At 41.7% G+C, this 27,832-nt stretch overlaps 1 protein-coding gene across 3 annotated transcripts in view; it reads right to left on the reverse strand.

Moving 5' to 3' along the window:
• The window catches only part of efhb (EF-hand domain family, member B), a 69,292-nt gene that overhangs the window by 27,189 nt on the left and 14,271 nt on the right, over positions 1-27,832 (reverse strand). For all 3 annotated transcript variants that reach the window (XM_087987296.1, XM_043690212.2, XM_087987297.1), the window contains 5 exons: positions 21,217-21,397; positions 17,874-17,984; positions 14,595-14,724; positions 13,559-13,642; positions 2,100-2,167 (listed from right to left, as the gene is read on the reverse strand). In XM_087987296.1, the coding sequence (XP_087843422.1) occupies positions 2,100-2,167; positions 13,559-13,642; positions 14,595-14,724; positions 17,874-17,984; positions 21,217-21,397 (574 nt within the window). The remainder of the gene's footprint in view (positions 1-2,099; positions 2,168-13,558; positions 13,643-14,594; positions 14,725-17,873; positions 17,985-21,216; positions 21,398-27,832) is intronic.

The following is a 27,832-nucleotide window of genomic DNA, read 5'->3' on the forward strand; positions in this document are numbered from 1 at the left end:
AATTGAGCACACATTTCTTGAAATAAGTAATCATGATTCAATATTCCTATAAACAAGCTTCCAAATATATTCTTTTACTTTGCTAATAAACCCAAATCAAATTTACGATTGGTAACCCCAGCATTCTTTAATGTCAGCAGAGCTCATATTTAAACAAATATTTCTTTCATTTGTAAGATGACTTATCATGACCTCAGAACACCCAAACACTTTACAATGAAACACTTCCGTAGTGTAGTGATCCACTGCAAGTAATGAGGCAACTTTATATCATAAAGAATGCTTGTGTAATCATAATGTTACCAATTTTTAATGATTAGCCAATTAATAGGTCCTTGCTAGCTTCCTGCATCATACTCTCCCTGTGTCCCCGCTCACATCAAGTTCCATTCACCATCACCCACACATTCACTCCTCGTCAAGCAGCGCGTTGATTTTAAAATGCTAAACATCATTTTTAAGATGTCTCCTAGTCTTGATATTTTCCTCCATCCCCACGAAATCTGAGATTAAGCACTCATCTAATTCTGACCTCTTCAGCACTCCCAATTTTAACTGCTCCACCCTTGGTGTCTATGCCTTTGGTTGCCCAAGTCCAACTCTGAAATATTCATCTGAAGTTCTTTGCCTCTCCACCTTGTATTTTTCCTTTAAGCTGTTCCTTAAAACCTATGTCTTTGACCAAACCTTTGATCATCCGACCAACTCTCTCCTTAATAAGTTGCTTTATAAGCACCCATTTGAAGCACCTTGGGATGTTTTATTATGTTAAAGTTGCTATATAAGTAAAATGTGCTATATTGCAGCATATCAAGGCAAATAGTGTGCTCCAATGTTCTCTGTCATTGCCTTGATGCCTTGATGACATAAATGGACAAGAGGAGAGAGTCATCATTCCACAAGAATCTGTGAGGTCCTCTATAATTTTCAAAGATAGGAAGAACAGATAACTATAATGGTCAATACCAAGAGTTTAAATCCACCATATAGTACCAGAAGAAGTTCAATACCCACACATTGTTCTGCATTGGTTACTGATTAATAACCGCTGCTCACTCCTATCGCCCTGTCCTGATCACAGATCAAATATTTCTGCTCCTACCTCATGGCCCTGCACTGGTCACTGACGAATAACTATGCATACCCTCACAGTTCTGCACTGGTCATTGATCAACAACTACGGATACACGCATGGCCTTGCACTGCTTAAAGGGTGAATAGGTTGGGACTTTTTTCACTGGAGCGTTAAGAGATTGTGAGGTCACCTTATGGAGGTTTATAAAATGATGAGGGGTATAGATAGGTGAACGGCAGCTGACTCTTCTCTGGGGTGGGGGATTTCAAGACTAGGAGGCATATTTTTAACATTAGAGGAGAAAAATTTTAAAAAGACATGATAGGGCAACCTTTTTACAAAGAGAGTGATTTGTGTGTAGAATGAACTTTCAGAGGAAGAGGTGGATACAAGTACAGTTACAACGTTCAAAATATGTTTAGATACATACATCAATAAGACATATTGGAGGGATATTGTCCAAGTCCAGGCAGGTGGGACTAATTTAATTTGGGATTATGATCACCAAGGACTCGTTGGATTGAAGGGTCTATTTCTGTGTTGTATGACTCTATGAGTGATCCAGATTGTTGGGCGAGAGTTCACATTACCTCCATACCCAGACTGTTTGTGGAATCAGCTCATGATAAATTCAAAGAGCTTTTTGCTCAGCATGAGAAGCTTTATGTAAACCAGCCTAAAACAGAGTTGTTCTGATGAAGAGTCATCAATCCCGAAACATTAAACTCTGCTTTCTCCCCACAGATGTTGCAAGACCTGCAGCGTTTCATCAGCAATTTCTGTTTTGCTTTAAGACAGGGGTATTTTCTCATGAAGGAGTTGGTGCAATGTGTGAAATTCCCTCTCTGTGTCTTCGACTGTATACAAGTTTGATTTATCGATACAAAAGAACATCACGAAATAAATACAAGACTGGCACAATGATATTTAAAACTACATAATCAACTTTTGGATCTAGATATTTGCCAAAAGTAAAATTAATGATTATTCTACTGGAAATTTCTATTTACGTTTGAATCCTTACCGTACTTATCAGGATGTAGTAAAACACCAAATGTGTGATCAGGAGGAATTTTCCGAGTATCTGCATTTCTGAAAGAACCAAGAGAAAAGAGACATTAAAATCCAGGCAACTTTTAATAACAAAATGAATTTTGAAAAATGAACCATAAAAGAATCACAAAATTGACTCCATGGTCTCATCACTGATCCACTTAAGTGCCCAAATCGGCAAGTAGGAAATGTGGGCACATTGGCAAACAAAAACGCACCACAGACAAGATATATCATTTAATCATCCCTTAGCGAAATGCACTGGGGGGTTTTGCTGTCTGAAGGGTCCGATGCCTGCATGAGATCTCTAGTGCATGACTGGCTTGCCATGAGGCACTAAATTCCATCAATGACTGCACTCAGGGAAACTAAATTTGCAGAATGCATTTCACAAAGTCCAAGCCAAAAAAAAAGTACTGCTGTTCCTCTTGACTCTCACTTGGAATCCTGAACATGAGCTCATCAAACTCAAAATTCACAAAGCCAAATTCCACAGCTCTGGCCTGGATCTGTTCCCTCACCAATTCCCTCTACTGCAAAACCCGTGATCTTGACCTTTCTACTCAGTTCTGAAACCAAACCTCTCTTGAATCTACGTGGGCAGAGTTATCACCACATTGCTTGCAGTGCAATGAATGCACAGGGAAATGTATTGGTGGGAGAACAAGTTATCAATATGCAAAGACACCTGCAATCTATTGCCTCATTTGTATGAAATAACTTGAGCTGCATTCATCAGTATAAAGGTCCTATGTCAAAAGGGCCAAGCAGAGACACTCCATTGCCCCAATTGAAATCTTCCATGTCCCACTGGATGGAAGTGTACGCCAAACCATAATTGGAGAATGGTGCAAATGCTGTTGCTCTCATTATTAAGGATCTTTTCTTTCTCTTATACTTCTCACGCAGGTTTATTGGCATTATAACCAATGAATCCAGCCAGAGCCAGGGCTGACATTATATAGTTGCAGTGCAATGAAGATACAGAGAAACTAGGACCAAGAGACGTTCCGCCATCTCCAATGCCAGCCTATCTTTCCTTAGATAAGGGGACTAAAACTCTTTATAATTTTCCAGCTATGGGTCAACAAATGTCTTGAATAGTTTCGGATTTTTTATACTCAATTCTCTTTGAAATAAAGGTAACATTCCACTTGCCTTCCCTATTCCCTGCTGGACTTGGATGCTAATTATTTTTGTGATGAATGCTCATGGAGTCTTAAATCCCTTTTTGCTGTTCCTTTCTCCATTCAAATAATATTCAACATCTTCATCCTACCAAAGTGCACAGCCTTACAGTTTCCCACATTACATTCTGTCTGCCAGGTTACTGTCCACATGTCCATCTATTGCCCATGAGTCCATCAGACTCAAAGTCATTTCCTCCAGATGTGTGAGGTGCAGTGTAACAGCGAGCTGACAATGTTCTGGGACACTGTCACACTACAATGCCAGCTGTTGGAGCATGAACAGCAACATGAAGGAGTGGATAGTTATGGATAGTCATTCTATCACAATGGTCTCAAGGTGTTCAGCTGCACTAAACCTTTTGCAACTGGCTGGTTCCAAAGAGCCTCTGGTGACCAATGTGGGGTTCCACAACTCTCAACCCATGTATTAAGGCTATTTACTGATGTAATTTGTGCCAGATCATACCACTTCATCTTATTTGTCTGTGACAAGTTCAATGTTGCATCAACTTAGCTGGTGTTATGGACTGTGTACACTTTGCATTGAAAGTGCTGTACGATTATATACACAGAACATCAGACACAGAACTGTACAGCACTGGAACAAGCCCTCCAGCCAATGGTGTTGTGCCAAACATGATGCCAAATTAAACTAATCCCTTCTGCTTGCCCTTGGTTCACATTCCCCCATTCCTTGCATATTCATGTTCTTATTTAAAATTCTCCTAAACACCCTTATCATATCTGCTTCTACCATCACCGGTCCTGACAGCACATTCCACAATCACACCACTCTGTGTAGAGAATTTGCCCCTTACGTCTCCTTGGAACTTGTTCCCTCTCACCTTTGACATTTCAGCTCTGGAAAATATTCATACCATCAGCCCTATCTATCCATCTCATAATTTTATAGACTTCTATCAAGTCTCCCCTCAGGATATAGCTGACTCTGTCACACAATTTCCCGACTGAGACGAGTGCAGATACAAAGCTGTGTTATGGACCACACCAAATCCCCTCAAACCATGTCAAGGAGATAGCCTAGATCCCAACATTTTCTTACTATAAAGGCAAAAAGTGCCAGGTGTTGTGTTCCAGATGCAATACGTTGGTCAAACTACCAGGCTTTAAGCAAGATATGTTTTATTCATACACCATGGTTAGAATAGAGACAAAATGAAAAGAATTGGGTTTAAACACTTTATAAAATAATAATCTACTCATTAACTGTTCCAATATGGAAGCATCTCTAAGCACACCCTGGGCAGAGGCAAATTCAGTAAAATAGATAGTCCCATATGCAATTCTGGTAGTAGGAAGAGAACTCAGGCTTTTTAGCTGCAGCAAAAAGAGAGACAGATGTAGCAACTTTCACAACCCCAACAGTTACTGAAAGCAAAACTAGAAATCTTGGTTCTCTGTGGGAGCTTGACTCCACCCATTCAGGCTGCTTCAATTGTACCAACACTTTAAAAAAAACCTCCAAGGCGTCACATGCTCTTTACTTCATTGGCTTTGAACAAACTGGTCGGTGCTTTTGTCTCAACCTTTCTTCAAAAAAACACAGAACAAAATACACCTCTTAAAGCCACAGTATTGTCATATCTGCCCATTCCTCAATCCGGGCCAAGGTGGAGCAGATCTGACAATAGGTTCACTGAAGGTAAGGCTGCAATGCCTAGATCATTCTGAGAGGGCCTTGCCGTACAGTCCAGTCAGGGCATGCTGTGTAACCCTAGCATGCTGTGCTCTGCACAACTACAGCAGGTAATGATGGGATGTGATCAATGTTGACGAGCTGGGAAAATGGCAGCAATCGTCTGAGAAGGAAAATGGCATTGAGCACAAGCAAATCACCTCCTGCATGATACAGTGCTGCAGTGTCAGGCATAACAAGCCAAGCAGGACTTAATTGATACTTGAGCAGATACGAGTTGGGTTCAGCAATCACTTATTGACCGTAAATGAGGTATTGCTTAAAAGGGAAGGCAGTTCAGTGCATTCTGTTTGTTTGTTTACTCTTTGCTTTGGCTGATGCTGCATAAAAGTGAATGAAAAATGAGAAGTTGTGAGGCTCTGCTAGGCATTGGGAAGAATTAATTCTACAGTACAGAAGGAGGCCATTCAGCCCATCATTTCTGTACCAGTTACCCAGCTAGTCTCAATCATCAGTCCTATTTTAGTAACCCTCTAAATTATTCAATTTCAAATGTCCAGCCAGCTCTCTTCTGAAACTTCCTATGGAATCTGTCTCCACCCACTCTTAGACAGCACTTTCAAAATTCAGACAACTCTCTGGGGAAAGAAGTTTCTCCTCATTTCACTCTTAGCTCTCTTGCTGACAGTTTAGTTCTGCAATATCTTTAAGAATGTGTACTTGTATTTGCAATGAAGCGTCAGCTTCACCATATATATCCTGAGAAGGGTTCGGTTTTAGTTTGCCTCCTGGTATGTACATAATGAAGTGCAACTCCTGACTGACAGGTGCTTGCCCACATGCACAGCAGGGCTTTACAGATGATGGTGGGGACAGGAATCACAGGATAGGAGAGAGTATTTCTGCCTGTGATGAGAGGGAAGATGGGACAAATTGGCATCATAGAGATATGGTAAAAGGCTATTATGAAGAATTTCAGAAAATAGCATGAGTCATGTCACTTGAACCCACAGAGAGAAACCTTCCATGAACACCACCAAAATTAACACAAGCCAATTTCTGGTCAAATCCAACCCTCTGTTTTCTACCTCAGGCAGTTTTCCATACTGCTACTCTCCCTCTTCGACCACACACTTCCACTTTGCTAAAAAGGCTTTCAGTCTGGCACGGCAGTCTCTCTGCCTGGCATGGTGGTCTCTCAGTGGCCCAGTGTGGCAGTCTTTTGGCCTAGCACGGTGGTCTTTCAGCTGTAAGTGGTGGTCTCTCAGCCTAGTGTGGCCTCAGCATGTACTTCCAGACACGAGGTGATTCCTTGAAGTGTGGTCTCACTGTGACTAGGCACTTAAGAAAGAAGTAGGGAATTCTGAAGGACTGGATGAAAAGTCCTGATCATTCAGGATCCCATGGTCATTTAGAATAGAACAAATCACTGCAAGGAACTGAACAACCAAGAACACGACAGGCAACTACCAGCCGATCCGACCAAAGAACACAATCATGAACTAAAATCATTGATGAGGACTTTTGATCCAGTCCTTCTGAGTTCCCTACTTGTCCTCATTCCACGTACTTCTCACGTACACGACTTCTATTGCTTCCCGAAGATACACAAAGCCAATATACCAGGATGTCCCATTGTATCAGGCAATGGGACCCTGTGTGAGAACTTCTCTGGCAATGTCAAAGGCATACAGTCACAGAGTCATAGAGATGTACAGCATGGAAACAGACCCTTCGGGTCCAACTCGTCCATGCCGACCAGATATCCCAATCCGATCTAGTCCCACATGCCAGCATCAAGCCCATGTCCCTCCAAACCCTTCCTATTCGTGTACCCATCCAAATGCCTTTTAAATGTTGCAATTGTACTGGCCACCACCACTTCCTCTCGCGACTCATTCCATACACGTACCACCCTCTGTGTGAAAAAGTTGCCCAAGTTAAGTCTTCTCCCTCTCACCCTAAATCTATGCCGTCTAGTTCTGGACTCACCTATCCCAGGGAATATACCTTGTCTATTTGTCCTATCCATGCCCCTCATGATTTTATAAACCTCTAGAAGGTCACCCCTCAGCCTCCAACACTACAGGGAAAACAGCCCTAGCCTATTCAACCTCTCGCTATAGCTCAAATCCTCTAACCCTGGCAACATCCTTGTAAATCTTTTTTGAACCCGTTCAAGTTTCACAACATCCTTCCGATAGGAAGGAGACCAGAATTGCTCGCAATATTCTGAAGGTTGGATAACCAATGTCCTGTACAGCTGCAACATGACCCCCCAACTCCTGTATTCAATACTCTGACCAATGAAGGAAAGCATACCAAATGCCTTCTTCTCTATCCTATCTACCTGTGAGTCTACTTTCAAGGAGATGTGAATCTGCACTCCAAGGTCTCTTGGTTCAGCAACATTCCCTGGGACCTTACCATTAAGTATATAAGTCCTGCTAAGATTTGCTTTCCCAAAATGCAGCACCTCACATTTATCTAAATTAAACTCCATCTGCCACACCTCAGGCCATTGGCCCATCTTATCAAGATCCCGTTGTAATCTGAGGTAACCTTCTTTGCTGTCCACTACACCTCCAATTATGGGGTATCTTGAAACTTACTAACTCTACCTCTTAAGCTCGCATCCAAATCATTTATATAAATGATAAAAGTAATGGACCCAGCACCGATCCTCGTGGCACTCCACTGGTCAGAGGCCTCCAGTCCAAAAAACAACCTTCCACCACCACCCTCTGTCTTCTACCTTTGTGCCAGTTCTCTATCCAAATGGCTAGTTCTCCCTGTATTCCATGGGATCTAACCTTGCTAATCAGTCTCCCATGGGGAACCTTGTCAAACGGCTTACTGAAGTTGTTGTGGTTCTGTTCGCCGAGCTGGGAATTTGTGTTGCAATGCCGGAGGAAACATCACAGAAGCACTTCACAGGAGGCTCCCAAGCACTGAGGATGTCACCTCGACAGGGGACAAAATGTCTGCAACACAAATTCCCAGCTCGGCGAACAGAACCACAACAACAAGCACCCGAGCTACAAATTTTCTCACAAACTTTGGGCTTACTGAAGTCAATATAGATCACATCTACCACTCTGCCCTCATCAAACCTCTTTGTTACTTCTATCCAAAAACTCAATCAAGTTGGTGAGACATGATTTCCCATGCACAAAGCCATGTTGATGATCCCTCATTAATCCTTGCATTTCCAAATACATGTACATCCTGTCCCTCAGGATTCCTTCCAACAACTTGCCTCACCACCAACATCAGACTCACCGATGTATAGTTCCCTGGTTTGTCCTTACCACTTTTGTTGAATAATGGCACCACGTTAGCCAACCTCCAGTCTTCCGGTACCTCATCTTGAAACCTAATGTACAGGGGACCCCCAGCTTCTGTCATGACACTACAGATTTCTTATAGTAACTCAGCACCCATGGACCATTCAAACTGGGAACTTCCCTCATCACAATGGACACATCAGCATTCTACACCAGCATCCCCCACAATGACTGCAGCTGGATAACAGCCTCAGTACTCAATACCAACAACTGCCAATCTCTGAGCACTGTGCTATAACTCATTCACTTCATCCTCGATCACAACATTTTCACCTTTGACAACCAGTTCTTCATCCAGACGGAACGGCCTTGGGGACCAAATTTACAACCCAATATGCCAACATTTTCATGCACAAGTTCAAACAAGAATTCTTTTCTGCACAGGACCTCCAACCAACACTATACACCAGATATATTGATGACATTTTCTTCCTCGGGACCCTTGGCGAAGTGTAACTGAAACAATTACACAGTGATCTCACCGTCGGACTTCATATGGACTACTCTTTAGTATCTGTCTCACTTGGACTCATGCATCTCCATCAGGGATGGGCACCTCAGCACCTCACACTGTACCGCAAACCCACGGATAACCTCACAATGCTACACTTCTCTAGCTTCTCCCTGAAACATACTAAAACAGCCATCCCCTACGGATAAGCCCTCCATATACACAGAATCTGTTTGGATGAGGAGGAATGTGACGGACACTTGACATTGCTCAAGGATGCCCTCATATGAACAGGGTATGATGCTCAACTCAGCGATCACCAGTTCCAACGTGCCACAGCAAGTAACCATAATGACCTCCTCAGGAGATAGACACAGGCTGCAACAGTTAGGGTACCTTGGTTGTGCAGTACTTCCCGGGAGCCGAACAACTACACCATGGTCTTCACGGCCTTCAATACAGTATTGATGAGGATGAGCACCTCGCCAAGACATTCCCTACACTTCCCACTTTTAAACAACGACCAAACATTAAACAGATCATTTGCGCAGCCTTCAGGACAACACCACCATACAACCCTGTTATGGCAGCCGCTGCAAGATGTGTCTAAGTATTGGCACAGGTACCACCATTACACATAGGGGCACCTCCCACCATGTACGCGGTGAGTACTCGTGTGACTCGGCCAATATGGTCTATCTCAAACGCTGCAGGCAAGGATGCCGTGAGGCATGGTACATTGGACAGACTGAGTAGATGCTACAACAACAGATGAATGGACACTGCAAAACAATCAACAGGCAGGACTGTTCCCTTCCAGTTGGGGAACACTTCAACAGTCCAGGATGTTCAGCCTTGGACCTTTGGGTACATTTATACAAAACTACCTTCAGTATCTGAGGAGTTGTGAATGTTGCTGAACGTTGTGCATTCATCAGGGAACATCGCACTTCTGACCTTGTGATGGAGGGATGGTCATTGATGAAGCAACTGAAAATGATTGGGCCTAGGACACTATGCAGACAGACTCCTGCAGGGATGTGCTGTGTTTCAGAAGACAAACCTCAAACAACCACAACCAACTTCCTTTCTGTTAGGAATGACTCCAACCAGCAGAAAGTATTCCCAATTCCCAGTCACTCCAGTTTTGCTGAGGTTTCTGTATGTTACACTTGGTTAAATGCTGCCTATGTATTAAAGGTAATTTACCCTTATTTCCCCTCTTTAATTCCACCCTTGTCCATGTTTAGACTAAGGCACTACTGAAGTCAGAAGTTTAGTGGTTCTAATGGAACCTAAACTGAATGCTAGTGAGTAGCTTGTTCCTTTGCACATCCCACTTGATCACGCTATTAATGACAATGATAATTGCGAGTTGAGATAATTGAGACAAAGAAGGCAATAATTAGCTGGGTTATATTTGTCCTGCTTTTTGTATATAAGACATGGTTGGGTACTTTCCATGGAGTTGAATAGATGCAAGTGTTGTAACTATGCTGAAACAGCTTGGCTGGGCATGTACAATTGCTGGAATACTGTCAGAATCCATACTTTTGCAGTATCCAGCGCTTTCAATCACTTCTTGATATCAACTGGAGTGTACTGAATTGGCTAAGGGCTGATATCTGCAATGAAGAGGATTTCGAGAACATGCCAAAAGCCTTGTCCTTTGGACTGATGTGCTGCATTTTCTGACATTCAGCTTAACAGTACTGCCTGTGGCTCTTTCATCGTCATCACCATTCTGACGTGGAAATATATCACCTGTCCTTCTGTTTCACTAGGTCAAAGTCCTGCAAATCCCAATCTCATGGCAGTGAGGGTGCACCCATAGCTAGTGAATTGCTGCAGTTCAAGAAGATTGCTCATCAGCAAAGTGGGATGGGCAATACATCCTGGCCCAGCAATGCCCTCATCCTGTGACAGAGTTTCAGAAATGAAGCTTAGAGGGTGGTTATGAAACTAGTTAGAAACAGTAGCTCAGTGGTTATCACTGCTATGTCACAGTACCAGGGACCTGGGTTCAATTCCAACTTTGGGCGACTGTCTGTGTGGAGTTTGTACATTCTCCCTGTGTCTGCATGAGTTTCCACTGGGTGCTCCAGTTTCCTCCCACAGTTCAAAGATGTGCAGGTCAGGTGAATTGGCCATACTAAACTGCCCACAGTGTTAGGTGCATTAGTCAGGGGTACATATGGGGAATGGGTGTGGGTGGGTTACTCTTCGGAGGGTCATTATGGACTTGTTGGGCCCAAGGGCCTGTTTCCATACTGTAGGTAGTCTCATCTAGTTAGAAACTAGTTCCTATTTTTTTGAAGATGGTACATACCAGAATAGATTCCACATTATCATGGAGATGATAGTGTCAAAGCAATATTAGAATTGTTTTGTTAAGGAAGCGGCAGGACTTTAGCACTATATGTAGAAGGTCCTCAACTTTGTTGAGATAAGCCATATTTTATGCCTATTGGACTCAGTCTCTTGAACACAATTATTCATGATCGTAGTTACCTTGGGAGCAGGGAAAATTAGGAAAATTCGACTTTGGGTCAAAACATTTATAAACTTTTTTTTAACCAATATTCTCGACTCCACCACAATAAGGAATGAAGATGTTCAAGGAAACTACTATTATTTGCCGAGTTTGTTCATTATCATTCACAACTGAAAATAATAAGACTATAGAAATGTGTCTAATTTATTTGCTATGTAAGTACTTAGCACTGTCTATAGCCTGCTACCTTTGGTGTTGAACATGTGGATAGCCTCTTTTATTGTATCTGTTGCTCCCGATGCGGTCTTCTCTACATTGGGGAGACTGGGCGCCTCCTAGCAGAGCACTTTAGGGAACATCTCCGGAACACCCGCACCAATCAACCACACCGCCCCGTGGCCCAACATTTCAACTCCCCCTCCCACTCTGCCGAGGGCATGGAGGTCCTGGGCCTCCTTCACCGCCGCTCCCTCACCACCAGACGCCTGGAGGAAGAACGTCTCATCTTCCGCCTCGGAACATTTCAACCCCAGGGCATCAATATGGACTTCAACAGTTTCTTCATTTCCCCTTCCCCCACCTCACCCTAGTTCCAAACTTCCAGCTCAGCACTGTCCCCAAGAATTGTCCGGATTTGTCCTACTTGCCTATCTCCTTTTTCACCTATCCACTCCACCCTCTCCTCCCTGACCTATCACCTTCATCCCTCCCCCACTCACCTATTGTTCTCTATGCTACTTTCTCCCCACCCCCACCCTCCTCTAGCTTATCTCTCCACGCTTCAGGCTCACTGCCTTTATTCCTGATGAAGGACTTTTGCTCGAAACGTCGATTTCGCTGCTCTTTGGATGCTGCCTGAACTGATGTGCTCTTCCAGCACCATTAATCCAGAATCTGGTTTCCAGCATCTGCAGTCATTGTTTTTACCTAGTCTTCTACTGATGCACTAAGTTCATGTCTTGTTTTTGAAATGTCATCATATACTGAATTGTGAGGATACATAATTTAGCCGCCACTGATAAGCCAGAATACCTTACAGATCTTTGCCTTTAAGCAATATCTGTCTTTAATCTAAAAAGACAGCATTTGCGCTATAGTACATTTTGAATAGTGCCCTCATAATAGAAATAAAATGACTTTGGTCCACTATTGTGATTATGGAGAAAACTGTCTCCACCAGATAAACCTTTGAGGACACGATCAAACATGTTAACAAACATGTAACTCATGTTAATTCTCTCACTAGCCAACAGCTGTAGTCTAGTAGCTATGTCCTACAAATTCAGCTGTCTTAGCCAATGATGGTGCAACACAGCCATTCTTAGTGACAGACAATGAAGCTTGTCACACAGAATATGCTTTGTGTTTTGTTTTTCGTGGAGATTCCTCAAAGTAATTTTCAACATGTGGATATAGAAAAATATAAGCAATAAGAGAGGGAGAAGATCAAAGGGACCAGTCCTGCTCAACTATGATCAACTATTTGTCAAATTTTCTTTTTCTCTCTTTTTCTTATCTTTGGAAGTGCTATCACATGCAACTGATGGCTTTTCTCACAACCAAATCACCCTGTGGAAATTCTCACCTATTAACCACCAGTATTAAATCACCCGTGTTTCCAATTGCTTAACTTACATGCAGAGCTCACTAAAGGCAACGCAATAACACCAAATGTGAGGAAGAGGCAGGGAAACAGGGAGGAGTTGGAAGTGGAATATTCTTATTGTTGAACTCTGTAGTGATTGTTACAACCAGGTGGCTTGTCAGGTCATTTCCAAGGGGATTGGGAGACGACTGCATTATGTGAACTGGAGACACTAGATAGAAGTTAGAAATGGCAGGCATGTTTCTTAAGGGACATTTTAACCCAGTCAAGCTTCTATTACAATTGTTCTTCATCATGGTCATTTCTCAAGTATTAGTCCAAAAATGTCACTTGAAATAGCCTGTCTAAAGTTGAAAAGACTAACATAGTGCTTGATGCAGTGCCCATCTATCACCAACAGATAAAAAATGTAGCTACAAGACAAAGTAACCTAGAGAAAAGGGACAAAACCAAGCTTTTCTTGAATAAATGGGTTAAAGGTTAAAGATCTCCCTCATATATATTTCTCATAGTCAGATTTCCTCTTATTATTTCTGACAGAAAAGACAAAAAAAATCTGCCGTTACTATTTCTGCTGAAATTCCACCAGATTGATTGACTTTATTGGCGAGTATTTTCCCTAAATAATTTAAACTACCTGAAGGCTACGTTGAAGTCATTCTTCCAAAATTCAAGTTTGACTTACGGATCAAGGACTTTTCCAATTTGATGTTGTGTTTTTTCTCTGAAGTCATCAACCTTTTTTGATATGATCTTTGCAGAATTTCGTCTTTATTATAAAGAAGCAACAGTATTAGTGAACATTTTAGCCAGATATTTCTTATTTAAACAAAGTATAAGAAAGAGGTATCACAGGTTATTAAGCTCAGAACTTATAAACATTTAAAAATTATAGGCAGGAGAAGATTAGCTAATCTAACAAGCCCTACTCCACATTCAGCAAAGTAACAGATCGTCAATATGAATACTTAATTGTGACTACTGCCCAACATGTCAGCCACTTTTGTAGGCACTACCGGTTCCAATACCCATGTGACATTATTTTCTTACATTTAAACTGTCTGATGAGATTTTCATGATAAACTGTTTATTAATGTGGCTGCTGATCGATTTAGTGTTTCCTTGAAAGCATGATCAATAGCAAATTGACAGGCTCGTCTAAGGTCAAAGGTTATGTTCAGTGTGTGAACTTTCTGATTCGCCTTTTTGATGCATAAATGAAGACAATATAGCCATATGAAGTATGTTGTTTACCGCCCTGAGGTCTAAGGAGATGGGATTTCTGTCTGAGGTCAATGGAGATGCATCAGACAAGTACTCAAACAAAAATTCTAAACAACAATTGAATCCTTTATTAAACTTAGAAGTAGGATCCATAGATGCAAGTGTCTAGTTTTGAAGTTACCATGGTATGAGAAATCAACTAGGAGAAAGTGAGGACTGCAGATGCTGGAGATCAGAGCTTAAAAATGTGCTGCTGGAAAAGCGCAGCAGGTCAGCCAGCATCAAAGGAGAGGGGCTTATGCCCGAAACGTCGATTCTCCTTCTCCTTTGATGCTGCCTGACCTGCTGCGCTTTTCCAGCAACACATTTTTAAGCTATAGTGTGAGAAATCCATAGCTGGAAAAGTGTAGTTATAAAGCAGTCTGATTTCATGGCCTTTCTTTGAACAGAAAAGATACAAGATGTTGCTACAGTTAGTCTTTAGAATAGATACTCACTGTTGTACATCAGTTAACCATTGTAATGATTTTGCCGTTAATCTTCCATCATTAAAGTAAGGAGTCTCTATTCCAAATGCACTATATTTGCTGTGTCTTGACCAATCATAATTTCTATCCCTTTGCTCCCCTATGAAAATAGTTGACAAAAACAATATAAATTTTGACCACTATTACATGTCTCATTTTAAATTCTTGCACCACCACTAAACAATTGCTGACATTCTGAAGCAACGTCTCAATTACAGTTGTACAGTTTGCTCCAGACTGAGAATTTAGAATTAAAGAATTCAGGAAATACCTTAGTCGAATAAAGGAAAAAGGTATGTTATTTTAAGCTATTATTTGCAAATGTACAACAGGTTAAAACTGCTTTTGACATATATGGCTCAACTTATGTTTGTGTGCTTATCATTGATGATTCTTGTTTTATATCTTGAATGTAGTTTATCTGTCACACTACATGAACTAAACTGGCTACAATGTAAAAGGGATAAGTTAAGGTACATTGAGGAAAAGTTTTTTTTTCCCCCACACAGTCTTTCTTTAAATCTCCAGGAGGAAACAGGTAGCAATGCACAAGAATTTCCACCCTTAAAGGATTGATATGGGCTGTGTACTGCCTTATTAAGCTTGAACTAAAACATTGCTTCTGCAAGGTATGCAGACTTTCTGTCAATCTTCTATCTTCTAGCTGGGTGGGCTACAGAGTAATTCCCAGCATATTTCTCCATTAGAGAATAAGATGGCTATTGTTTAAAATAATCTTTGATGTGTCTGCCAGTTGATCTTCAAATTAAGTAAACTGCTGCACAAAGAAATACATTTCGTTTCTCGTTTAGCAATATTTTGCTTGATAATGGATTTACCTAATTTTTTACTAGCAAATAAAGTAAAAACAAATGGCTTGGAGTGGCAAATACAGAACTACAGAATCTGTATGGAAACAATGCCATGCTTCTGGATAAATAGTGAAATTGTGCTTCTTTAATCATTTAATTTGGAGAATGGGTTCACTTGTCTGAAGCAGTATTAATACATTTGTTCAGTTTTTAAAAATAGCAGGCCAGCATATGAATGTGAATGTTTAATAAGCATATTGGTACACTGAACACCTCTAGCTTACTTGAATGACTTGCCAAGGTTATTGTACACAACTTGCATTTTTGATACAGAAGAAAACTCATGACAAATGATCCAATGCAACTAACCACAGCTTAATGGTCTGATCAGTATAAATACATTTTTAATAGAATCAGTTCCTTTCATTCAATACTCTATTTTTTAAAAATGTGACCATCCAACATACATGGCTCAAAACTATTCCAGTGCAGTTTCTAAAAAAGCAAATCAAAAAGCATCTATACTTTTAAAGATTTTGTCTGCTACGTGCACCAGCTGCAAACCCTCAAGAACAAATATTGATGCATTGTATCACCTATTGATGGGATCGCAAGTTCCACTAAACTGCCAGGGATTGTCAAAAGAAACCTTGCTTTTTGAGCACAGAAACAATCAAACAATCAGTCAATATATGTTTCTCTCATAATATCCTCACAATCATTAATCAGAGAAACTGGCAAGTGCTTAGATGCAAATAAGAAATGGTGGATAATATGAAGTGAAGTAAAATACTCCAGAAATGGGAGGCAATAAAGAAATCAATCACTGTGCATGTTTACTAGTGTTACTATTATCACACTATCAATTTTACAAGGCTGCCTAATATTTTATATTTATGAATTATTCACTGTAATATTAAACTGAATATAATATGTGATACTTGCTGCTACAGGCAGAACCAATTGAAGGGGAAATCTCCAGAGAAAATTTTCATGGTGCTCCCATCCCGTTTGCGCTTACAAACAGAATGGTAGCAGGTTCAAAGCAATGACTTTTTAGTCCCACCAATGTAACATTGAATTACGACGTAACTGATTTTCAAGTAAATTTCAATCCAAACTGCCAGATTTGATATTAGGAACAAACAGGAGACTCATACATCTATGCTAATTAGGGATTAGTTGAAGTAATTAGGATCCCCAAAGTCACTTCTATCTCAGTCTCCCAGAATATTATTATTGGTTCTTGTTTCTGCCCCACAACCATAAGTTTAAAAAAGTTGGGTTGCTCCATTGTTAGAGAAATTTAAAATTATCCCAACCTAAAGCAGGGTAATGTGGATGGGATACATGTTTTATTATTGTCACATAATGTTTTGAAACTTAAAGAGTTCCTAGTTTACTTCATTTCCTGCTGAGGTTACTGTATACAAGGTGCCTATGCTTCTCAAATAACATGTCACTTATTGCCAATTCGTATTTCTCTTCTATATAAGGTGTTGCTGCAGACCCCTCCCATTTAGCCAGTTGAGATTTTAGCCCATGGTATTTCAGAAAGGCAACCTGCTTACTGGATATTATGTCAAAGTCTGGTCAATAAAAGAATGAGTCTAATCCTAGCTTCTACAGAGTAATCCACATAAAAATCCCTTTCTCAAACATCTATATTTCTGTCATCTTCCAGTATCAATTGCTACTGGATTTAAATTGGCGCAGTAGGACACATGTAATGGAACTGAATTTAGTGCAAATGTATATTATTTACAAAAATCTTGAATTGGGTTTTACATTGAAGAAAGGTTCAGCCTGTTTTGCGTGTTGTTATGAAGTTGGGAAACCTGTAAGAGCAGCTTTCCAGATGTCCTGCAGATTTTAACTGTACGGTTTGTTTAGGTGATGTTCCTGCTCTTAAGAAGCCAGATTGACAGGCTGAATTTTGGGTGGGAAATCTGCTTCACAAGGTCAAAAATTGATGGAATCAAGTAGGTCAGGAAGGGTGAGAAATTATGTGGTGGGTTTGGATTTTGAGAGGGTCAGGGTCACAGGAAAAATTTACTGAGTTAGCTTGTTGGACCTGGAAGAAACACTCCTGCTCCTACTGGCCCATAAGCAGCGCTATAGAGATATTTCCAAATCGATTGAGTCCCTCTCACCTTCTTTACTTTCCAAAGTATCCTGAGATCTGAGAAGGAAAGCCGCACATGGTTAAAAATACAATGGCTTAAAATGAAGACATGAAGCCATACTATAAAATTTGAATAACGAACTTGCTTCCCACAAGTAGGATAACCTCTTCCATCTTGTATTAAACACCAAACTGAATGGAATGGGGGCAGTTTTGATTCCTGCTTTAGGCATTTTTTTTGCATTTTAACCTCTGACAAAACCTCACCCCATCTGGCTTTGGAAATTAAATTTCAATCATGTGTTTCCTTACCAACATTGTAAGCATTGTGTGTCGTGACATAAAGTGAATGTCCTGCCTGTGATTCTTCATAAACTTGTCGTCGAGTCTTTGGTGGATTTACAAGCTCTCCAGCGGTGATATCTGGAATCATATTTTCAATATTGCCTTAAGAAGTCAAATTCTAATAAGTGTTAATTACACAAAATAAAGACTGCTCATATTTAACATTCAAATATTTATTATTTTGCAGCTAGCAAATTACATATCAGCTTTTGCCATTGGCAACAGCATCTGAATCAAAAGACTATGGGTTCAAGCTAATTCAAGAGAGCTAGCACTTCCTACAGTATTTAAGGAATTTTTTTTATTTGTTTCATGGGATGTTGGCATTACTAGTTAGACAGTAGTTTTTGCCTATCCCTGGTGTATTTAAAAAGGTGTTAACTTTTACAATACCTTGCATTTATATATTACCTTTCACTTCTTCAAATAAGTCAAGGGATTTCACAGGTCTCACTGGGTTGCAAAACAGACAATGGAATTTGAGACAAATTTGTGGAAGAGATGCATGTGAGCTCAGGTCACAAATTTCTATTAACCAGCATTTATAAGAAATGAAGACTGGACATGGAGTGGATGTTCTTTATTGAGGAGTGGGTGATTCCTTTGATATTAGTATAATGGTTCACCTTTATGCACTTATATTGCACTGATAATAAATAAGAGTTTCAAACAGGAATGAGTGAATTAACAGTCAACAAATTATCCCAAGGGATTCATGATTTTCTTTCACTGGGCCAAGCAAACCTCAACAGCTTTCTTCAAATCTCAATTATGAGGAGGTGATGGCCAAGTGGTATTATTGCTAGACTATAAATCCAGCAACCCATGTAATGTTCTGGGGACCAGGATTTGAATCCCAAAACAAGATGGTGGAATTTGAATTCAATATAAAAACTAAATCTGGAATGATGACCATGAATCCGTTGCTGACTGTCAGGAAAACATAATCTGGTTTGTAATTTCCTTTAGGAAAGGAAAATGCCATCTTTACCTGGTCTGGCCTACATAAGACTCCAGATCCACAGCAATCTCAAATGTCATCCAGCCAACAAATACTGGCACAGCCAGTAGTGCCCAAATTCCATAAATGAATTAGAAATAAACATATTTATAGAGTGAGTTGCTGAGCCAAATATACCAGGGACATTGCAAGTTCAATTACCTGTCTACTCAGTGTTCCTATCATTGATCCCAGTGTCCCTCGTTTAAGGAAGAGGAAACACAACTATCAGTGTTATTGTTTTTGAATGTCTAGTGATAGAGTCATAGAAATGTATAGCACGGAAATAGACCCTTCAGTCCAACCCACCAGTTATCCGAACGCAATATAGTCCCAACTGCCAGTACGCGGCCCATATCCCTCCAAACCCTTCCTATTCATATACCTGTCCAAATGCCTTTTAAATGTTGCAATTGTACCAGCCTCCACCACTTCCTCTGGCAACTCATTCCATACATGCACCACCCGTTGCGTGAAAATGTTGCCCCTTAGGTCCCTTTTATATCTTTCCCTTCTCACCCTAAACTTAGGGTCTTTAGTTCTGGACTCCCCCTAAGCAGGGAAAAGACTTTGTCTATTTATCCTATTCATGCCCCTCATAATCTTGTAAACCTCTATAAGGTCACGCCTCAGCCTCTTGAAGCTTCAGGGAAAAAAGCCCCTGCCTAATCAGCCTCTCCCTATAGCTCAAATCCTCCAACCCTGGCAACATCCTTGTAAATCTTTTCTGAACCCTTTCAAGTTTCACAACGTGAAAGGAGACCAGAATTGATAGGAAGGAGACCAGAATTGCATGCAATATTCCAACAGTGGCCTAACCAATGTCCTGTACAGCTGCAACATGACCCCCCAACTCCTGCACTCAATACTCTGACCAATAAAGTAAAGCATACCAAACACATTTTTTACTATCCTATCTACCTGCGACTCCACTTTCAAGGAGCTATGAACCTGCACTCAAAGGTCTCTTTGTTCAGCAACACTCTAGGACCTTACCATTAAGTGTATAAGTCCTGCTAAGATTTGCTTTTCCAAAATGCAGCACCTCGCATTTATCTGAATTAAACTCCATCTGCCACTTCTCAGCCCATTGGCCCATCTGATCAAGATCCTGTTGTAATCTGAGGTAACCTTCTTTGCTGTCCACTACACCTCCAATTTTGGTGTCATCTGCAAGCTTACAAACTATACCTCTTATGCTCACATCCAAATAATTTATATAAATGACGAAAAGTAGAGGGCCCAGCACTGAGCCTTGTGGCACTCCACTGGTCACAGGCCTCCAGTCTGAAAAACAACCCTCCACCACCATCACCCTCTGTCTTCTACCTTTGAGCCAGTTCTGTATCCAGTTGGCTAGTTCTCCCTGTATTCCATGAGATCTAACCAGTCTCCCATGGGGAAGCTTGTCGAAAGCCTTACTGAAGTCCATATAGATCACATCTACCGCTCTGCACTCATCAATCCTCTTCATTACTTCTTCAAAAACTGCCTAATGTGCAATGAAGATATTCCTGTGACATCCCTGTTAGTTCTATGACAGCTACTTGTTAAGACACATGCAAAGTTCCCCCTATCTCTTCTTCTACCTACACGAATGTCTGAGTCGTATAAGTGAAAGATTTAAATGAGAACAGGAGTCATACGGTAAAGGAGATGGAGTGTACTCAGGTTTTGTTTAACTTCTGCATTATGCCCTGAGCCTAACATGCATACTGGAGACATGAATGAATAATAATGGAAAAAGGGATGAGATATTGGAGGATACTGATCACACATTGTACTCCAACAAAGAGTCAATGAGGGTAACTTAAATCCTCACTAGCCACTCGAGGGGCTGGGCTGTAATTATAATATTGAATGGAGATTGCATACTACAATTTTTGCCGTTGATTTGAATTTAGTAGCTGCAGGCTGTGTTTCCAGGGTTCCAGAAAGCCAGCAGCTGAAGCGAGCAGAAATGCCACACTCCTAGTTCCAGTCTAATAAATCTCTCTAACACCTTCTCCATATCAACACTGTGCCTGTCTGGTGCCCAGAATTGGGCATAATAAACCAGTGGTTTTGCATAACTTTTATACTTCAAACTCCTATTTAGATATAGTGGTTCCTCGTACTTTTTTAATAGTATCCTCAACTTGTCTTGCCAGCTTAAATGATTTGCATGTGCAGACAGTCTAGACTGTGTTCCTGAAAACCCTTTAAAATTTTACCTTTTATTTTATATATCGTGAGAGGCTTAAGGATTTAGACATAATTTTAGATTGTCAAACCTTTTGTTTGCTTGTTGACTCTTTATTGCAATCATACCTTTGACTCCTTTTCTGCCAAACGTAGTATTATGTATGTCCATCCCTTTCGGTAAACCTGGTGATTGATCATGAGACTTTCCCAATGGACCTCGCTGATTACTTGGATATGCTGCGGTAATTTTGTCGAAAAACATTTGCTGAACTCGAGTCCTCAGTGGTGGATTTAACAATGATGCAGCCTAAATGTGAAATAAAAGGCTATTACAATATACTGAAATTAAATTAATAATCTCTTTGTCTATTCCCAGTTCCTAGTCTTGCTGGGCAACTACATTCCAATAAATTTTGCACATCAGGAGGTTCCATGTGCAACTCAGTTTGGTTGCGTGCACTATTTCTAGGTCAACAGTAATGAATCTGAGACCATATTAATAACATAGAGCTGAATGTTGCAGATTTTAGTTGAAGGGACTCTCAGTTTGAGACCAAGTGGGCTTTCTCACTGAATTACACGAATCTTGTTGCATTAATTAATGCTCCTGCCCCTGTGACATGGATTACATGCGGTTTCTGTACCATCTTACTCTGCTCCTTTCCCATAACAATTCTCCGCTCACCAGCTATCCCAGAATCTTCCTTCCATTTTTACCATTGCCTTTAACACCTCTGTCACTCTGCCTCACCGATCTCAACTCCTGACACCGCCAATTCTGCATGGCCTCTGCACTGCTTACTCACTGACTCAGGACACCACCACACATACACCAATAACAGCTGTGCCACTCACTTTCATCTTCTGTAATACCTGCCTCTCTCTCATTTCAGGAGGAAAATAGCCCTTAACGGAGCAGGAATATCAAGACCATAGGCTATTCAGCTCCTCACCCCTGAAGAGGTTTCTGACTCTGACTGCTCTGATAAGACCCAGGATTGGTATCAGAGGCTGCCCTTGATTACTTCTTGGATCCCCTTAGTTCCTTGGATCCCCCTTGATTCGACTGAGACCTGCTGTCAACTATGCAAAAGTGAGGACTGCAGATGCTGGAGATTAGAGTCGAGAATGTGGTGCTGGAAAAGCACATCAGGTCAGGCAGCATCCGAGGAGCAGCAAATCGACGTTTCGAGCAAAAGCCTTTCATCAGGAATGAGGATGGGAGCCTCGGGGGTGGAGAGATAAAAGGGAGGTGGGGTGGAGCTAGGGGGAAAGTAGCTGAGAGTGCAATAGGTGAATGGAGGTGGGGGTAAAGGTGATAGGTCGGAGGGAGGGTGGAGTGGACAGGTGGAAAGGAAGATAGACAGGTTGGACAGGTCATGAGGGTGGTGCTGAACTGGAAAGTTGGAACTGGGATAAGACAGGGGAGCGGAAATAAGGAAATTGGTGAAATCCACATTGATGCCATGGGGTGGAGCATTCCGAGGCGGAAGGTGAGGTGTTCTTCATCCAGGTATTGGATGGTAAGGGTGTGGCAATGGAGGAGACCCAGCATCTGCATGTCCTCAGCGGAGTGGGAGAAGGAGTTGAAATGTTCAGCCACAGGGCGGTGGGGTTGGTTGGTGTGGGTGTCCTGGAGATGTTCTCTGAAGCGTTCTGCGAGTAGGCGTCCTGTCTTCCCAATGTAGAGGAGACCACATGGGGAGCAACGGATACAGTAAATGTGTGTGGAAGTGCAGGTGAAACTTTGATGGATGTGGAAGGCTCCTTTGGGGCCTTGGATGGAGTTGAGGGAGACGGTGTGGGTGCAGGTTTTGCAATTTCTGCGGTGGCAGGGGAAGGTGCGAGGAGAGGAGTGTGGGTTGTTGGGTGGTGTGGACTTGACCAGGTAGTCGCAGAGGGAACGGTCTTTGTGGAAAGCGGATAGGGGTGGGGAGGGATATATACCTCTAGTGGTGGGGTCCGTTTGCAGGTGGCAGAACTATAGGAGGAAATTTTGACGTTGAGATGTGCCTTTCTGGACTTCTCCTCTGAATCTGCCACACATCGCTCCATAGCCCAAGTCACTGAAACTCCTATAAGTATTCACCAGATAATCTGAGTTGATGCCCAGTGTGATAATGAGGGCCTACTATATTACCAGAGTATAATTCTAAAACTGAGGCCTCAATTGCCTTGTCTTACAATAAGGATCACATGACGCTATTTGGGAAAAAGAAGGGAATGATTCATGGTATTATTGCTAACAATTTTCCTCAGGCAAAACTCAATAACAAACAGTTTAATGGTAATTTTAATAACAGTTGTTTGTGCTCCATTACTGGTGTACACTATTATTTTTAACCTGCACATTAATTACTATAATCTAACAATTAACTATGAGTCATATGTTTTGAAATGATATTACACGATAGATGTGTCTTAATTAGCCTTCCCATCACAGTGAATTTTATGATCTCCTGAACAGGTATTTGTAGACAGGGTCTAGATTAGAGTGGTGCTGTAGACAGGGGACATGTAAAAGTGGGCACATGGTAATCTGCCATTTCTCTGTACAACCAACCCCCTCAACACACACCTCCAGGTTGTCTCACATACCATGAGGCCTGATATGCATCAGGCATCCCACCCACTATAAGGCCTGTTGAAGCCTTAATGGACAACTAACTGTCAATTAAGGGCTTCATTCCACATACAACACAATTTTTAAATCTGTGAGATAACTTGAGGAATACAGCCAACTGTGAGGCAGCAGTGAGGAGATCAATGAAAATTCAATGCAGGAAGGGGACATTGCATTGCAGGCAGGCATTAAGGGCCACCTCCTGTGGAGGAATCCCTAGTGTATCTCAACATGGTGTCCCCTCAAGTCCAGCAGATCATTATTTTTGTCAATTTGCAATTTTCTTCAATTAGGTTTGTGCGAGGCTTGGGGTATTTGAAAGCATATTCTGTATATGTTTCTCTGTCCCCTGATCTCACTGTGGCTCCTTTATTCTTTTCTAGTTTCCCCTCACGCTGTTAAATTAGCCTTGAGGAGGAGTTCATAGAATGTATCCATGACAGTTCCCTTGAACAATACGTAATGGAACCCACAAAGGAGCAAGTTATCCTAGATCTGGCCCTGTGTAATGAGACAGGAATAATTGATGATCTCATCGTTAGGGATCCTCTTGGAAGGAGCAACGACAGTATGTTTGAATTTAAAATACGGATGGAGAGTGAAAAGGTAAAATCCAATACCAATGTCTTGTGCTTAAACAAAGGAGACTACTATGGGATGAGGGACGAGTTGGACTCAAAAGGTGTGATGCCTGCAAAAGAACAGCAGGTCAGGCAGCATCTGAGGAACAATACAGTTGACGTTTCGGGCTTAACCTTTCATCAGGACTGGGGAGGGAGAAGGGAGCTGAGTAATAAATGGGGGAGGGAATGGTGATAGGTGGGCGAAGGTAGGAGATTTTTGATTGTGGTAGGTAGGTTGGAAGTATGGAGCAGATAGGTATGAAGGAAGATGGACAGGTAGGTCAGGTCAAGGGGGTGTAGCCAAGTCAGATGGTTCGATCTGGGGTGGGGTGGGGGAGATGAGATTTGGAAACTGGTCAATTCAATGTTAAGGCCTTGTGGTTGTAGGATCCCGAGGTGAAAAATGCAGTGTTCCTCCTCCAGTTTGCGATGGCCTTATTTCGGCGGTGGAGGTAGGCCCAGTATGGACATTTCATGGGAGGGAGTGAGAGGGGGAGTTGAAATGGATGGCTACAGCAAGGTGTGGTTGGTTGGTGCATACAGACCAGAGATGTTTCATGAACCATTCCGCAAGTTTGCAAACAGGCTCTCTGATGTAGAGGAGACCACATCAAGAGCAATAGATGCAGTAAATGAGGTTTGAGGAGCGCAAGTAAATCTCTGCCGGATGTGGAATGATATTTTGTGGCCTTGGACAGAGGTGAGGGAGGAGATGTGGACACATGTTTTACATCTCTTACAGTGGCAGAGGAAGGTGCCAGGTGTGGAGAGGGGTTTGTTTGAGAGTGTGGACCTAACAAGGGAGTCACGGAGGGAATGGACCCCACGGAATGCAGATAGGGGTGGGAGGGAAATATATTTTTGGTGGTGGGGTCTAACTGTAGGTGGGGATAATGGCGGAGGATGATATGCTGGATTTGGTGATTAGTGGGATGGAACGTGAGGACCGGAGGATTCTTGTTGTGGTTTCAGGGGGTGAGGTTCGAGGGCAGAGGTGCGGGAAATGGAGGAGATGTGATTGAGGGCATCGTTGATAATAGGGGAGGGAAAAATTACAGTCCTGTTGTAGGCAGACATCTCGGATGTCCTGGAATGGAATCGCTCATCCTGGGAGCAGATACGGCAGATGCGGAGGGTTTGGAAGTAAGGCACCGTGTTTTTACAGGAGAAGGGGGATGGGAGAAATTGGCCAAGGTAGATTGGGAGCAAAGACTATATGGTGAGACAATTGAGGAATAGTGGAGGACTTTCAAAGTTCTTTTTCGCAGGTCTCAGCAAAAGTATATACCAGTGAAAAGGAAGAAGTGTAGGAAAAGGTATAATCATCATGGATAACTGAGGAATTAAAGGAGGGTATCAAATTTAAAGCAAAGTGGCAAAGATTAGTGGGAAACTAGGGGATTGGGAAACCTTAAAAGGTCAACTGAAAGCCATGAATAAATCTACAAAGAAAAGTAAGGTGGATTATGAGAGCAAACTAGCTCAGAATATAAAAACAGATAGCAAAAGTTTCCAGAAATACATAAAATGAAAATGACTGGCTAAGGTAAACATTGGTCCTTTAGAGGATGAGAAGGGGCATTTAATAATGGGAAATGAAGAAATGGCCAAGGCATTGAACTGGTATTTTGTGTCAATCTTCAAAATGGAAGACATGCCAATAACATGCCAATAATTAATGACAAGTAGCCTGTGACAGCTAAAGACCTAGAAACTATCATTATCTCTAAAGAGGTAGTGTTGGGAAAACTAATTGGGCTAAAGGTAGACAAGTCTCATGGCCCTGATGGAATGCAACCCAGGGGAGTAAAACAGATGGCAGGGGAAATACCAAGTGCAGTCAAGGTAATTTACAAAAACTTGCTGGACTCTGATGTGGTTCCAGCAGATTGGAAAACAGAAAATATGATGTCACTGTTTAAAAAATGAATTAGACAGAAGGTCTAATGGGCCCATTAGCTGAACTTCTGTAGTGGGGAAAATGCTTGAATCATGGAAGAAGTAGGGAGACATCGGGATAGAAATTGTCCCATCAGCCAGACACTGCATGGGGTCTTGAAAGACAGGTCATGTTTAACTAATTTACTGGAGTTCTTTGAGGTCATTATGAGCACAGTGTACAGCAAGGAACTGGTAGATGTGGTGTATCTGGTTTTCCAAAAGGCATTTGTCAAAGTGCCACAAAAAAGATAAAGGTACATGTCATTAAAGTAATATATTACCATGGATAGAAGATTGGTTAACTAACAGAAAGCGAACAGTGGGGATGAATGGGTGTTTTCCTTGTTGGTGATCAGTGGCCTGTCATATATGTCAGTTACAATTTTCAGAGATGATTTTCAATTGGGGACCAAGTGTAGTGTGTCAAAGTTCTCAAATGATACTAAAGTGGTCGAGCAAAGTGTGCAGAGGACACTGAAAGTCTGCAAAAGGATATACATAGCTTCCATGAATGGGCAAGGGTCTGGCAGATGGAGCACAATGTTGGTAAAGGTGAGGTCATCCATTTTCATAGAAAGAACAGCAAAATGGACTATTATTTAAATAGTGAGAAATTGCAGCATGTCTTTGAGCAGAGGGACCTGCATGTCCTTGTGCATGAATCACAAGAAGTTGGTTGATAGGTCCAGCAAGTAATTAAGACGGCAAATGGAATATTGTCTTTCATTGCTGGAAGTTTGGAGTTTAAAAATAGGGAAGGCATGCACAGCTGTATAGGGTGCTGGTGAGGCTACACCTGGAGTACTACTTGAGAAAGGATGCACTAGCACTGGAGGGGGTGCAGAGGTAGTTCACTAGGTTGATTCTGGAATTGATAGGGTTGGCTTCTGATGAAAGTTTGAATAGATTGGGACTATACTCACTGGAATTTAGAAAGATGAGAAAGGGGGTGGGGGGGATCTTGGAGAACCATATAAAATTATGAGCAGAAGAAATAAGATAGAAGCAGGGAGGTTGTTTCCATTGGCAGGTGAAAGAAGAACTAGAGGGAAAAAGCCACAAAATAAGGAGGAGCAGGTTTAGGACTGAGTTGAGGAGGAACTTCCTCACCCAGATGGCTGTGAATCTGTTGAATTGCCCACTCAGTGAAGCACTTGAAGCTGCCTCTTTGATTGCTTTTTAAGGCAAAGATAGATAGATTTTTGAACAGTAAAGGAGTTAAGGGTTATGGTGAGCAGGCGGGTAAGTGGAGCTGAGTCCACGAAAAGACCAGTCATGATCTTATTGAGTAGTGGAGCAGGCTCAACAGGCCAGACGGCCTACTCCTGCTCCTAATTTTTATGTGCTTATGCCAGTGAATTTACATCCACTGTCATTTTTGGCTGTAGCGGTTCTCTTTTAATAAAGACACATGCCTAAAGGCCAATGTGTCCATAGGCGAATGTGGTTCAGAGCTGTTGTCATGACACTTGGCTTATTGACGTTTCATTTTTAGTTTATGGTGGAGATGGAAAAATTAGCAAAAATGTCTCATTGGCATTTTTACATTTTTCAT

Source organism: Chiloscyllium plagiosum, unplaced genomic scaffold (assembly GCF_037043375.1).
Source record: "Chiloscyllium plagiosum isolate Xiang-an unplaced genomic scaffold, Cpla_swu_hap1 HiC_scaffold_5, whole genome shotgun sequence".
In the NCBI taxonomy this organism is placed as follows: Eukaryota; Metazoa; Chordata; class Chondrichthyes; order Orectolobiformes; family Hemiscylliidae; genus Chiloscyllium; species Chiloscyllium plagiosum.